General features: G+C 36.3%; 2 protein-coding genes across 6 annotated transcripts in view; one reads left to right on the plus strand and one right to left on the minus strand.

Moving 5' to 3' along the window:
* Positions 1 to 49: 49 nt before the first annotated feature.
* Positions 50 to 15352, minus strand: part of LOC143711360 (tetraspanin-33) — a 23189-nt gene continuing 7886 nt past the window's right edge. Inside the window, exons 2-10 of one of the 5 annotated variants that reach the window (XM_077202775.1) lie at positions 10240 to 10423; positions 5742 to 5882; positions 5469 to 5625; positions 4400 to 4524; positions 3980 to 4054; positions 3776 to 3871; positions 2769 to 2897; positions 1827 to 1988; positions 50 to 732 (exon numbers count right to left, since the gene is read on the minus strand). In XM_077202775.1, the coding sequence (XP_077058890.1) occupies positions 622 to 732; positions 1827 to 1988; positions 2769 to 2897; positions 3776 to 3871; positions 3980 to 4054; positions 4400 to 4524; positions 5469 to 5496 (726 nt within the window). In that variant the 5' untranslated portion in view covers positions 5497 to 5625; positions 5742 to 5882; positions 10240 to 10423 and the 3' untranslated portion in view covers positions 50 to 621. Of the gene's footprint in view, positions 733 to 1826; positions 1989 to 2768; positions 2898 to 3775; positions 3872 to 3979; positions 4055 to 4399; positions 4525 to 4991; positions 5084 to 5257; positions 5883 to 10239; positions 10424 to 15352 lie in introns of those variants that run through there. The other 4 variants (XM_077202776.1, XM_077202773.1, XM_077202774.1 and 1 more) reach the window with 4 other exon arrangements.
* Positions 5865 to 15352, plus strand: part of reep6 (receptor accessory protein 6) — an 11129-nt gene continuing 1641 nt past the window's right edge. Inside the window, exons 1-4 of the mRNA XM_077202778.1 lie at positions 5865 to 6095; positions 7301 to 7394; positions 7575 to 7713; positions 10276 to 10444. Coding sequence (XP_077058893.1) covers positions 5969 to 6095; positions 7301 to 7394; positions 7575 to 7713; positions 10276 to 10444 — 529 coding nt within the window. The 5' untranslated portion in view covers positions 5865 to 5968. The remainder of the gene's footprint in view (positions 6096 to 7300; positions 7395 to 7574; positions 7714 to 10275; positions 10445 to 15352) is intronic.

A 15352-nucleotide genomic window follows, 5' to 3' on the forward strand; every position in this document is an offset into this window, starting at 1 on the left:
TATTTTACAAGTGTTGTGCAAAAAGTAAAACAGTGTGTAAAGGTCAGCATGTTGTAAAATATATTTTATTAACATTACAGATAATATGGTAACATTTTACAATAAGGTTTCATTGTTAACATTAATTAATGCATGTTAACTAACATGAACTAACAATGAACAATAAATTTGTAACAGTATTTATTAATATTTGTTAAGGTTAGTTAAAAAAAATAGTCGTTCATTGTTTGTTCATGCTAGTTCACAGTGCATCAATTAATGTTAAGAAATACAAATTTTGATTTTAATAATGTATTAGTAAATGTTGAAATTAACATTAACTAAGATTAATAAATGCTGTAGAAGAATTGTTCATTCTTAGTTCATGTTAACTAAAGTTAAACTAAATCAGTACTAACATAAAACAATCAAACACATTTTTGTCTGTTTGTATTATCAGTAACACTTTACAATAAGGTTTCATTAATCACAGCTTTTGGCTTAGAAACTCACAGTATAATAAAGAGAATTATCATAGTCTTTGCATCTAATTTGTAACATGTTATAACTTGGTATTTAAATGGCAGTGCATCATTGAATTCCAATGCAAGCACATGGTGAAAAGTGGGCGTATAAAACCAGTCAAGACTTTCTGTTGCAACAAAGGTTTTGGGTCCTGTTAGATTTCCTCTTCTTCTGTTGAACTGTTCTGATTTGACAGAGCTGTACTGAAGCCAGTGACATCATACATATCTGAAGAACAGACAAATCATTTATCATCCTCAATGCAAAGAGCTTGTTCATTTTGTCTTTCTGCACATGAATTTAGTGTATCATGCCCTCAGGTTATGATGAAGGTCAGAGATAATGTTTATATGGTTGTACTGTAGTGGCTCAATGTGGGTTTTAATGTGATGTGGCTGCTCATGTATAATTCAGTTGTTGTTGTTTTTTAAAGAGATTTATTCAAAATGTAACTCATAGACACAGTGGGTCTCATACTTCACAATTTGGGGCAAAACCTGATGATCCATGTCATCCTGATTTTATGAATGTTCTAAGAAGCATGAGCAAATCAGAAGCAATCTGACTTTTTGTGAGGGAATAGATTTTGGGTCCCAATGTACTCTTTTTAGTTTTTATTCCATAACATCTAGAATGATGTAACATCTATATAATATATATATTTTAAAAATAAGCATTTGTTTCTGTGTAATTTCTTTGTGTGACGGAATTAAATATAGCAAATTAATGCAGTTATATGTTAGTATTAATAAAATATATATTATATAATACTTAATATTTGATTAAATTGGCTATTGTTACAGTTTACAAATAAATAACAGTAGATTTGCCATCTGTGTTTTGCTGAAATGTATTCTCCCACATACAGACAATCTCTCCCTAATGTATTTTGAAAATTAATGATGTGCTATAAACATAGGGGACATCACTGTGGCACATTTCGATTGATCTATATCTTGTTTTGAAATCCTTGAATGATTTACACATTTAGCTGCATTTGAAAGAGACTCTAGCTTTATGTGTACAGTATTTATATATGTCTGTCTTTCTCTACCTTTAACATTGACCATAAGCAAGCATGACATACTAAAGTGATACTGAAAGCTAATTTGATGAAAAAGAACAACAGCTCATTATAACTGCTTTTAGACAATAAAATTAAGTATATGTTTATTTACAGTACATTTTTGAGGAGGCCCAATTCCCTTGCCTGTTTTAAACAAGACACAGCAAGACGCAGCAAGACCAGATTTCATGCATGGAGAAGTTACTAAAATAATGCATTTAAATAAAGTTGAAAGGACTTTCTGTGTGCGCCTCACCTCAAGGAACAGTAGGACCAGGGTCATCACTCCGACCAGCAGAAGGTTCTGTTTTCCCCACCAGACGATCTCATCTAGACAACCAGTGGTGTAGATTAGCCGACTGGCCACACTTTTCTTTATCTTTTGGGTCTCATAGCCACACATGGAGTTGAACACAGTCTACACATAAATGAACAGACACTATTTATAGTGTAGAAAGTGGCCAGCTTTTCATGCTTGTCTAACTTATTAAAAATAATAACAAATTTATTATATATCGCTGACACACTACGGTGGGTAGCCCAGCATGAAATATCTTTGCTTCTGCTCCACATTACTGTTTATAAAATACAAAAGGTTTTTGATTGACTGCTACTAATAATTCGGTAACACTTTAAAATAAGGTTCCATTTGTTAACATGAACTAACAAGGAACAATACATCTATTCTACAGCATTTATTAATCTTAGTTAATGTTCATTTCAATATTTACTGATAGATTATTAAAATCAGAAGTGTATCTGTTAATATTATTTAATGTACCTGAGCTGACATGGACTAACAACGAACGGTTCTATTTTTATAAACAAAGATGAATAAATTCTGTAATAAATGTATAGCTCATTGTTAGGTAATGGTAGTTAATGCATAAACCCATGTCAACTAACCTTAACCTCAACAAACCTTATTGTAAAGTGTTACCAATAATTCAGTATGCAAATATATGTACAAAATAAGACCAATCAAAATTCAGTATGCTAATTTTTAATTGACACCATGGCTGTCCACTATATTTGAATCCTGAACATTCTAACGGTCTAGGTCAACGAGACATTTTCAAGCAAGTGTTTAAAATTTCTTAAAAAGTAAAAAAAAAAAAAAAATGCATTTACTAAATACTAAAATGGATAGCACACCTAAGACCTCTACATTAAGTGTTTCAGGATTTGACAACCTGACCTCATTCTTTAGCCGTATGCAGCAGGAGAAGGGCACTCCGTAGGCCTCCAGACTGGGATTTTGGTCTGATGAGTTGAAGTACATGTTTTTAGACCAGTCTAAATAAGAATCCACCCCACAGCACTTGAACTACAGGACAAAGAAAGATCAACAGTGTCATCTTTGACATATGCCATTTCATGCACCAGCCTATCATGCTTAACTGCATAAACTACTGTTCAAAAGTTTAGTGTCAGTAATTGTTATTTTTAAAGAAATTAATACTTTTTTTCAATAAGGATGCATGAATTTGATCAAAAGTGTAAAAACAAAATGTTACAATAGGTTTCTGTCAAATATATGCTGTTATTTTGAACATTCCATTTATCAAAGAATCCTGAAAAAAATGATCATAACTTCCACAAAACTATTAATTCTGTCAGGACCACTATCGTCAAATACAATTGACAATAAGCATTCAGTTAGGATTGGCAGTAGTTCTGTTCTGGGCAAGAACTCCCTGCGCATCCATGAAGCCTAGCATGGAAAGAGCAGGGAGAGCACAATAACCCCCCTTAGGGTAAACAGAACAGAACCAACATGAATGTATTGGAGATATCATTAATTTAAGATTTTAATGTACAACATAATTTGAGAATTTAGTCTGATTCAAAGGGAATCAGAAAACCATTCTGTCTGGACGAGAGGAGCTGGGGATGGAGAACGCTGAGAACGCTATAGCTGCTGATAATACTGAAGGAGCTTATATATGTTTACAGTGATAGGCGTCGTATTCCTATAGGTGGACATGTATCAGCTAAGAGTCAAGCCTGCCAGAGCTAATGCTACGCTTGATCCGGTTGCAACATTGATTCGATTTTTTTTTCTTGAGAAAATCCACATATTAGATTTTTTTTCTGAAGGATCATATGACACTTAAGGCTGCTGAGAATTCGGCTTTGCCACTGCAGGAACAAATTACATTTTAAATATATTACTAAGGAAAATATGAAATCAAATTCTTTTACCTTTTTCTGTACAAAATCAATAACATTTTCCAAGTCCTGATCATCCCGATAGCGCACAATCGCCTTCTTCATCAGCTGCTCTGTCCTCTCTTGAACCTACCAACAAGTTTTAAAAGTAATAATTTTAAAACATCATCTCATTTCTCCAAGATGGGACTTGGTCCAAATATAAAGTTTTAGCTTGTACCTGTGTAAATTATTTACCTTTTCAGAGAACAAAAGGCCCATCACAGCGGCTGTTACTTGCAGCAGCAGAATGGCCAGCAAAATTCCTACAAACTGGACAAATATGATTTATTTGTAAAAAATAAAAAAGGTAAAAAAAAATATAGGTAAAAAAAGGGTAAGTTGTCACAATGGGCACTGAGTATGCAATTGACTGACTTGAAAAGAATATTTTTTAACTACCATGTAAAATACAGTAGATTATCTATCTATCTATCTATCTATCTATCTATCTATCTATCTATCTATCTATCTATCTATCTATCTATCAATCCCCCCATCCATCTCTTAACACTGTAAATTTAGAAATATTCAAAGTACAAGGTCATCTTTCCATAGCTACCGAGAGCCTTTGTGACATCTTCCTCATGTGAGAACTACTGTATATCTGAGTCTGACCATGTTGAGCAGCAAGGAGATGTTGCGCAGAGCTCCGAAACAGCCAAAGAAAGTGATGGTGAACATGAGAGAACCCACAATGATCAGCAACAGCGCTGGATCTGCCATCAGCGTGTCCACTGCATCTGTCAAGCATTAGTAAAGAAAATAACACAAACTGTAGAAGTACACGGTAGAAACATACATCTTTTTCTTTTTTTCTGTTTACAATTTACATAGGATCTATAACAGGCTACATCTATTTTTTTCAACACTTTAGTCACCCCTTTTTTTGCCTTCATTAGATGAGTTAAAAAAAGTTTTATCTTACCTTACCTTGCCTTAATTTAAGGTGGTTGTGGGGTACGTTACAAATTACATTTAAAAATATAAATATTTAATTTAGTCTCAACTAATGTGCCACTGTGGTCATGAAAACTATAATATTCATGCAACAGTTTGAAAATATGGATCTAAACTTCTTGGAATATTATTTAGGCTAATGATCTGGTAAGCATCATATGTAATATTTGTGAAAATGTTACCATTTATAATTTTGCAAGCTTCTTTTATAACTAGAGATGAATGAATATGGCAAATGCGGTTTAAATACCCGACTCTTTGGCAAATTTTGCATAGATTCCAACAGCAGTTAGGACAGCACTTAACACCTTTAACACAACAACACTCATTTGTTTAAAATATCTGCAATACAAACACAATTTCATATGAAACAAAGCCAAACCCAGGATTCGGACAAATACAACATACAGTAAGCACACAGATAGAAATAATATAATATAAATATAATTGAATGTGCAAATTTGTCATGTTTGCTCTAAAAAACAGCAGAAATACATTTACAAGTCATGCTCTTACCCAAAAGATGTAGCAACACACAAATAAAGTGTATTTTACGGCTCTGAATGATTTCTTTCGTTTAGTGTCCATGTTATCTCTGAGTCATTGAAAAGCAAAGGCAGCTTTTATTCTTTCGAGGTAACGTGACATAGTGCTTCAAGTTAGCTATCCTCGGTTTCGACATAACGACGTGTAAGTGCTTGTCTGCTCAATGTATTCACTCACATACCTGTCTGTCTATGCTTTTCCAGTATCATGTTTCTTTGTTGCGGAAAAAACTGACACAGTGCCAGGTGAGCAGGGACCCCCAGCGGTTACAACTGCTCAGTACTCAGATGTAGGCCTATCCATAGATCATTTGTAGCCAAATAATCAGTTGTAAACACCTTCACCCAACCAAACTAAATTACACATGTACTTTTGATAGCATATTGATTTTTCTTTCACAAATATCATAGCCTACATTCATTTTCAGTTACATTTTGTTATATATTTAACCTACTTTCTCCGTTGTCTAATGATGTAGACTATCACAAGTAATTGGTCTCCCTGCTGTCAGTCTGGAGTCTTCATCCTCCACACAGACACGTCACTAGTCCGACAGTCTGACAGTAAGCGGATTGAGTCTGTTCAGTCAGCGAAACTGCAGAGAGGACGAAATACCATCCATGTTTTCAATCATACACTTCTATTTAATTGCATAACGTTACGCTTTCCTTTTAAGCCACGATGTTTGCGATATTTACTAAAATAAAAGACCGCATTGAGGCTTTTTTGAACGAGAAGAATTTAGTCACTGACTGTCTCAATAAAATCGAAGAAAAAACAGGCATCAAGAAACGTTACTTAGCTATCGGTAAGTCCTAGTTTTATCTTAAGTCTTTTCATGTTTTATATAGGCCTAAAGTGTTTTCTGCGAATTATAAAGTGTTTTGTGTTGTAATGTAACAGGTGGACACAAGGGTCAGTCGAAGCGTTACTACTGGGGTGTGAAATGACAAATTGCTAAGGCTAAAACAATTAAGTTGGCTGAAACAACTTCAATAATAAATAGCACAGGCCTATGAATTTTTTATAATAGATCAAATATAATGTTGGATAGGCTATTGCTCGCCCCTTATAATTTATCACACAATGTGTGTGATAAAATATTAGGGCACTAGGCTACACGCACTTGAGGGCATTGAGTTGTTTGTTTTCATTGAAAGAAAACTTTTTGCAATTTAATTAAAAAAAACATATTTTTTTTTTCTAAATGGGCAGATTTTCTCTGACGTAGTAGCCTATAGCTGTAGACACATTTCGCTATTTTACAGTATCCTTCTTATGTTACATTTACTATAGTAATTACATGCAACTAACCCTTAAACACACCGTCATCCTAACTCCAACTCAATAGCAAGTAGCCTACTTGTAGTTAATTCTTATTACTCCGTACTTAAAGGAGCATTTCACCCGTAGGAACATTCATCTTTATTGAAAGTGGGTCATATATGTAGTCGAAATATAATAAAATTGTCGAATTTGGTGCCTTCTTGACCGAGTAAAGACAGAAAGTAACTTTAGGGCGCATTTGTACTGAAAACCACAACTCCCACAATGCACCACATTGCACAGCTACGCAAGCCACTCCTACTAATCCAGAACAACGCTGAGGAGGTATCCGCCGCCTATCAGATTCAGAGAAAGCACTCTACCTTCTACAAGGCTGGGTGCCGCCAGAGTTTGTTTACACTTACACTGTAACACGGACATCTTTAAATAAAGTGTAACCAAAATTGCTCCTTAAAGTATATACACCTTCCTAAAACACACAGTAGGCTACTGGTATTTCACCTTCATCCCTCAACATATAGCCTAGCCTAAATTGATTATGAAATTGTGATAGATATTTTTTCTGTCTCAAAAGCTGTCTACATTGAAAATTAGTGTTAAAGATTTAATTTGAGGCCTCATTCAAAGACAGTTGTCCATGATTAGCATTAGTTATTGTAATTTTACTTGTGATTCTCCAGTTTACACATTGAAGACATCGTTCAGTTATGATTTTTCTCCCAACAGGTGCTACAGCTGTGACTGGAGCATATTTATTATTTGGATATGGTGCTTCTCTACTCTGTAATCTGATTGGTTTTGTTTATCCTGCCTATTTCTCGTAAGTTATGTTTTAAGATATTTCACAAATCAATACTTGTCTTAACCTAAGCTGATAGTTTATTATGTCTTTGAGTTTGGTTGTATTTGAGTTTGGATGCAGTAGCTGGAGTTTGGTTGCAGTATACTTGTCTTAACTGGCATATCTTTCCAATTATTTTCTATTTAAATTTTTTTTTAGTATCAAAGCCATAGAAAGTCCTGATAAGGAGGATGACACACAATGGCTGACGTATTGGGTAATCTACGGCATCTTCAGCGTGGGTGAATTCTTCTCTGACATCTTTCTCTACTGGTTTCCTTTCTACTATGTATGTAAGGTAGGTATAACAATGCCAAATGCTTTCTATGACTAATATCCGATTTAAGAGGATCAATTATTACCGGCTTCTTTCTGCTGATTGGCACAAAGACTTCTGCCTTCCTTTGTCATGTCCCTTCTAAGAGGTTAAATAGTTTGGCAAGCTGTTTCATTTAAAACAGCTCTGTTCCCTTTCGAGAGGTCTTTCGTATTGCGTAAGTAGCTTACGCTATGGGAAAACTCCTTTTCTCAAGAATATTGAAGCCCGCCAGAAAGGGCATGGCTTATAGCTATATAAGCCCCCATACAAGCTGCCATAGAATTCAGATTTAATCTCCTTCAGCAAGTTTTCACTTAGCTGACATCCGGATGAGAAGCCTCGCCGCCGTCGAAAAGCCTTCAGTGGAACAAGCAACCTGCTAAGCAGCTCTGAGGACGCCGGCTCCCTGGTTTCAACTGGATGCTGTTCTGCTGTGCCATCGGGCGCGCTATATCTTTTAAAAGCTAGTGTGTTTGCCGTTGCGATTCACTTTCTAAAAGAGCAAATTACCAGGCGTTGTTTCAAATGCCTCAGGTCACCTGCGCCACGTGCAGAGGCCTTCTCTTTGGCGGAGATCGTCACATCCTCTGTGCTTCCTGTCTGGGCTGTGACCACGTGGAAGCTGCACTCTCTAAGGGCGGCTGCCCGGAGTGTGATGGAATGGCGCTCTCCACCCTGCGGTCTCGTCTGGCCACCTTTGCCCACGACGACCCCACGCCTCCCGCTCCATCTTTTCCTCTGATCGAGCTGCGCAAGAAAAAGCGCAGAGGATGCCAGAGCGGATGAACACGAGCGAGCACACGCCGGCCCGGTCTCCCCTTGCTTCGCTCTCTCCCAAGGAAACGCCCTCACCGGTCCCGTTTACTCAGGCGCCCCTTTCAGCAAGCGGCCGGTCTAGTCTCTTTTGGGGGATCAGACGAGGAAGATGAGAAGGATGACAGCGTTTATCTTGCTGCATTGGAATCCAAGGAATGGGTGGGCTCCATGACTGACCCCAGGCCCTCAACATAAGCAAGCGCAAACGACGTGAGAACCAGCTTTGACTCAGAGCTTCTCCGTGCGTCTCGGTTACTAACGTATCCTCGGTTTCCTGAGAGTAGGGAACGAGTTTTGCGTAACTCTGCTTGCTACTATGCTTCAATCAGGGGATCGCTTCAGTTGATTTAACCTGAATTCTATGGTGAAATGGGGGCTTATATAGCTATAAACCACGCCCATTCTGGCGGGCTCTGACGTGCGCAGGCGTGAAGTGTCCTGATTGGTTCGCGCATCCTAGCCAATTCGCCATAGGTTCGTGCAGTTCCCGCAGCACAGCCAATGAGCGAGCTAAGGCGCTCAGCTGTATGTCTGCTGTGCAGCTGCATTGCGCTTAAAAAATTTGGCTTCAATATTTTCAAGAAAAGGAGTTTTCCCATAGCGTAAGCTACCTACGCAATACTTGTTACCTAATCTCAGGGAACCGAGATTACGTGAGTAACCGAGACGTTGTTGGCCTTAAGACATCTGCCAGTTTTTCCATAGTGTTCAATGGCCTAAGTTTGGTTTTAGCAGTTTTAACATTGTTTTTATTATCTACCAAATATAGATGCACACGTTTTTATTATCTACCAAATATCGATGCACAAGTTTTTATTTTAACTTTATTTTTTAATCTTTTTAGTGGAATTATCTGTTAGAGTCAGTGTTAAAAGTAGGGTAGGATTTTTTGTCTTTATACAAACTGTTTGTTATACGAAACTCTCTTCACATCCTGATAGCAATCAATAATAGAAGTGGTTTAAATATTAAAACATGTACTTATATCTTCTGTGGAAGTCTCATGACCAAAAAATGTTAGGCCAATCATTGCATTTGGTCCGAAAGCAATGATACGATGTCCTACCAGCCTGTCAACATATGTATTTCCATACCTGTACACACCCTGCTCGCGCAGACATCACACGTCATCAGCACGTTCTGTAAAGCTATGCAGAATTGTAGACAGAAAGTCACAGGGTGCTTAAGTTGTACTTTGCATACTTTTGCGTTTAGTCCTTAGTGCCCCCTATGTATATAAACCCTGTTTTGTTTCAGTTTTCTCATCTTGTGATCATGTCTCATTATAGTTTTTGTTTTGTTTCCTGTGTTTTTGTTTCCAGATAACCTGATAAAGTGTAATTTGAGTTTATTTTGATTAAAGAAAACCGCTTGCAAATGGATCCAGCAAATTTATTTCTGTCTTTGTTCAACCCCTTGTGGACAAGCATACTGAGACTCTAAAATGTAAACTAAAAAAATACATAATTTAAGGTCATTAACCTAGACTGATTCTCTGGTTGTCCCGATGTTTATGTTTTGTCGTCTTCCTGCATATAACAGTGAACTATTATTACTTTTTCTGTAATTGTAATTCTAAAGTTCGACAAACTACTTTCTTAACTTGTTGCCGCTTTAGTTTCTTAACTTTAATAGGGACAACTCTACATGTTAGTGATGATTTCTCACACTAGATAACCCATTACTTACTCTAACTTGCCCTTTTGTGTCTTTGCTGGTGTTTAGTGCCTGTTCCTGTTATGGTGCATGGCTCCGGTCTCCTGGAATGGTTCTCAGATTCTGTACAGGCGTGTGGTGCGGCCATTTTTCCTGAAGCATGAAGCCACAGTAGACGGGATGGTCAACGATATAAGTGGAAAGGCCATGACAGCAGCTGAAAACGTCACAAGAGAGGGTATACAACATAAAACTGTTTCAAAACACCATTCATTTCCAGAATTTTTATAAAGAGAATATCATCTAATGCTTGAGTATACTTCAGTTTTTAAGTGTATGCTACGGTATGGCCGCAGTGTGAGGTAAAATTCATCATCAGCATAGTATGCACAGCACACACTATTTTATTAATCTCGCATACTTTGTTCACACAGTTCACACATGTACCTTAATATTTTCTGTACCAATTAGTAGTGTTGTAGTCAAGACCCCCTAAACCAAGACTTAGAGGGGTTGAAACCAAGACAAGACCAAGACCATATTTGTGTAAGCAGGTTATGTGACACACCCGGGTATGTTTAAGTGTAAGCTGTCTAACTTTCAATTCCAAAAAAAGAGGTAACTTTCAGGGTTTGTAAGTAGCATTAGCAACCTACTCTCTGAACATAACCCGCTCTGGAGTAGGATCTGTTCCAGGGTTAGTTTACTTCAGAGGTGTTCAGCGCATGTGTGCCCTATTAATGAGGCTCCAGTGGGCGTGACAGATTGCGCACAATATTATTTATATATAGTTATATTGATATATAAAGCGCTATTAAAACAAGGTATTGTTGATTTATTAGAATATATAGCTATATAATTCTCATCTCACACATCGTTGATCTGCATTCAGACGTTTTTTTTATTTTTGCTATTTATTTATTTATTATTTATTTCTATGCTATGATATATTTCTTTAATAAAGACATATGACATGATATGATATATTTTAGCTTTCAAACAATGTGTAAGCAAAATGACTAAACAAAAAATAAACCAAATACAGTCATGTTATCTTTGCAAGCACAGACTGTATTTAGTTTAATCAGTCTTTCTTCTTATTACATAATTAGCATCAAACAAACTATATAGTTCTTATTCACAGCGATATGCACTATGTAAATAAGTTTTTAACAAAAGAAGAAGAAATAAGTAATATTCCGCACTTTTTCTTAGCGTATGTCTCCATGGTGACTCGTCGATTCGTCGCTCTGTTGAGAATGTCTTCTGTGTAAACCTGGCTGAACTTTATGGAAGCTTGTGTGTAGCAATATTCAATTTGAAATGTAATATGCAAAATGATAATGCAATATGTAAATAGACAATGCAATATGTAAAATGGCAATGCATTTCTGTATTTAAATTAACATTTTCCCATACATTTGTGCAACGTTTGGTGCAAAATGAAAATGATAATTCAATTATATAATTTACATTTTCCATTTCATACATATATTTTAATATGTAAATTGAATACATATTTTAACGCTTTATAAGTTGCAAAATTAAAATGAAAATGTATTAAAGAAATTATTAGATCTGTTTAAAATGTTCAAGCAAAAACTGTAGCAAAATGATCATTTAAATGTTATTTTTCTTAATTGCATTTACATTCACAGTTAAGACACTTGCGATTGCATTTTCATTAAATGTGCCGCAATGAATGTAGCAAAATTCAATGTGCAAATTGAAAATGCATTCCGAGCCGATCACGCCCCTGCCCCGCCCCCTCCCTCCCGCTCTTGTCAATCACTGCGTGAAGTTGGCCCCGCCCCCACCCAATGCAAAACGTCGGCAAAATAGGCTCAATCACTTTTACTTCATTTGTGCTGTTACTTTGCTTTATTGTTTGTGCTGCTTCGATTTTTTAGATATTCAAAGAATATTTATAGGTCATTCTGAGGTCACCCAGCCCCCCACATCCTCCAAATAAAATAGTCTCGTTCGTTTGTGCCGTTAAAGTTTTGTTTGTGCGGCTTCGGTTTTTAAAATATTAGACCAATTATAGACGATAGTATCAAAACCCGTCAGATTCCGTGATGACCCTATATATTTATAAATATCTGATCAATATGCTTTATAAAATAGAAAAGGGAGATGGTTAAACATCACATGAGTCACTTTATTGAACATTACAGTCAGTTATGAAGAAATAAAGAGCGGTCAAATTTTTTGGTAGCTATGAATTTGACCCATCATATTCTGTGATCTCAGAGTAGGTGCAATTGTAAAGAAAACCTGTAGGATCTCCAACATTATTGGGTAATTATAGTTAATAGTAATAAGAATAAAGTTAAGCATATGTGTATCAGACAATGACATATTTAATACAAAACGAAACAATCATTAACACAGTCCTGCATCAGACAACAACAGCGCAGCATAATGTTGACATCAAACGGGTGATAAAGCAGAACATTCTCCCAGACGGTCTAACAACGCACTGGTTCTATCACCTGCAAACGTGTAATAATCCTCGGAAACACTACAAATTCTCTGTTCACGCTTCCCTTCATCTGCCAGTAAATTTACGCTCGTATCAGCCATAGACAGTAAAAGAAAGGTATCAGCTCTGCCGCCGCCATGTTTCCTTCCAACACCTCAAAATGTTGCCGAGCCCCGCCTTGATGCAGTGATTGACAAGAGCGGGAGGGGGCGGGGCGGGGCAGGGGCGTGATCGGCTCGGAATGCATTTTCAATTTGCACATTGAATTTTGCTACATTCATTGCGGGACATTTAATGAAAATGCAATCGCAAGTGTCTTAACTGTGAGTGTAAATGCAATTAAGAAAAATTAAATTTAAATGATCATTTTGCTACAGTTTTTGCCTGAACATTTTAAACAGATCTAAAAATTCCTTTAATACATTTTCATTTTAATTTTGCAACTTAGAAAGCGTTAAAATATGTATTCAATTTACATATGAAAACATATGTATGAAATGGCAAATGTAAATTATATAATTGAATTATCATTTTCATTTTGCACCAAACGTTGCACAAATGTAATGGAAAATGTTAATTTAAATACAGAAATATATTGCCATTTTACATATTGCATTGTCATTTTACATATTTCATAATAATTTTGCATATTACATTTCAAATTGAATATTGCTACACATAAGCTTCCATAGAACTTACTCCCGCACGCGTTTTTGGAACGAGCATACCTCGAGTAAGCAAGGTTTGGTTTAATCAATCGAGAGTTCAGGGTATGTTTGACCGTAAGATAACCTTGCTTTATGGAATACACCTCAGCTCTTTTGCCTATATAATAATGCAAACATTTTATTATATCATATGATTTCATACAAGTACTTTTTTGCAATCATATCTTGCATTTTGTGGGCATTTGTATTAAAGGGGTGGTTGATTGCGATTTCACTTTTTTCATTTTAAATGGTGTAAGTTGCTGTTGGTGCATGAACAGTATCTGCAAAGTTGCTGCGCTGAAAGTTCAACGTAAGCAGAGATATCGTCTTTTAAAAATCAGGAAGTTTAATTTCTACAAAAACGACTCGAATCGGACTACAACGATACTTCCCGGGTTTTATACGTAACTAACCCATAATCAACCCTCCCTCCGGAATATTCAAAAAAGGGGGCATATGGCCATATTTCTGCGGCTTTATCGAAGAGGAAGAGTTATAGTGGAGAGCTGTAGCCATGCCGTCGAAAGTGTGTTATTTTCACCCAGCTGTCAGGTCTTCTGTGTCCGGGCTTCCTACGAACGCTGTAGTTCGTCAACAATGGCTACAATTTATGTTTAATTATGTTCCTGAAAATTAGAATCGTAATTTAGCTCTTTGTGCTGCGCATTTTACGGAAGACAGCTTCCAGAATCTCTACAAATTCAATGTCGGATTCAACAACAAACTGTTACTAAAGAATGAAGCAGTTCCAACTTTAAAACCAGAGGCAGCAGTTGTTGGGCCACAACCTGTAAGTAAGACTTAATCATTTTAAATGTATTTGCATTTCTAATTTTAGACGTAATGCTTTAGGTTTTATCAAGGACGTAAACAAATGGCAGCGCTGGCTTTAGTAGCCACTTAGCTATGCTATTTCGTGTGTCTATGACAAACGCGTACAAACATTTTGTACCTGAATTTGTAATTATGTACTAATTTTGTAAATGTATTTTCCATGTATACTTTATGACGTAATTTTTCGATTTGATCAAAAATGTAAACCAATGCCAACGCTGTTTGTAGCTAGTTATTTCGATGCTATTTTGTGTGTATAAGACAAACGTGTATACAGTTCAAAAAGTTATATCGCAACAGCAAACTTCAGCTGCTGTTATCAGATGTTTTCACGTTCTGTTGGCATTTTAACACAGTTGCCACATGTACACCTAAAGGAAACGATACACCGAGTAAACTAAGTTTTGTGAATAGATAAACGGTTGTTCATTATATCGACAAAACAATAACTTTAAAAAACGGTATTACTCAGTCATTTATTCAGTTATATTAAACTTTTAATCAGGAGAAAACCGTATCTCAAAAGCTAACAAGCAGCAGTAGCATTTTCTAGTAACAGGATATCGAAATTCTTATATAATAATAATAATAGAATAATAATAATTCAAAAATGTACCATTCAGAAACGTTTTGTAAGAGCCATGTTTGGGGAGGTTCTGCTTGACTCTCTTCATTGCCGCTTTCTGGGTCTGATTCTGGCTCAAGCTGATACGCAGTATTGACACCATTATTTACATTTGACCTGAGCACATGCAGCTTTCGCCTGTAAAGGTAATGGGCGTGAAGTTTCCGGACAACGTGCGCTACGAAGTTTAGCCAATTACAACACACTGGCCCAACTAACCAATCTGAGCCCATTGCCTGTTTCTGAGGGAGTGGTTTCATAGACTCAGGAAGTCAACCGGTCGTTCAAATGGCAGAGGAGAAAGCGGCTTACAACAAAGGTGAAATTAATGAAAAATAAGGCTTTAAAAAAAACAAAAAAAAACACGAAGACATGTTATATTGCACCCCATAAACACAGTCATGCAAAGAAAAAAAGCAGTAAACCACCCCTTTAATTTTGGTGAAATTTAAAAGTTATTGATTGCAGTTGAAACAGAAAGTTTTACATCCA

Source organism: Siphateles boraxobius, unplaced genomic scaffold (genome assembly GCF_051911475.1).
Source record: "Siphateles boraxobius isolate OS27281-9 unplaced genomic scaffold, OSU_SipBor_1 5, whole genome shotgun sequence".
Classification (NCBI taxonomy): Eukaryota; Metazoa; Chordata; class Actinopteri; order Cypriniformes; family Leuciscidae; genus Siphateles; species Siphateles boraxobius.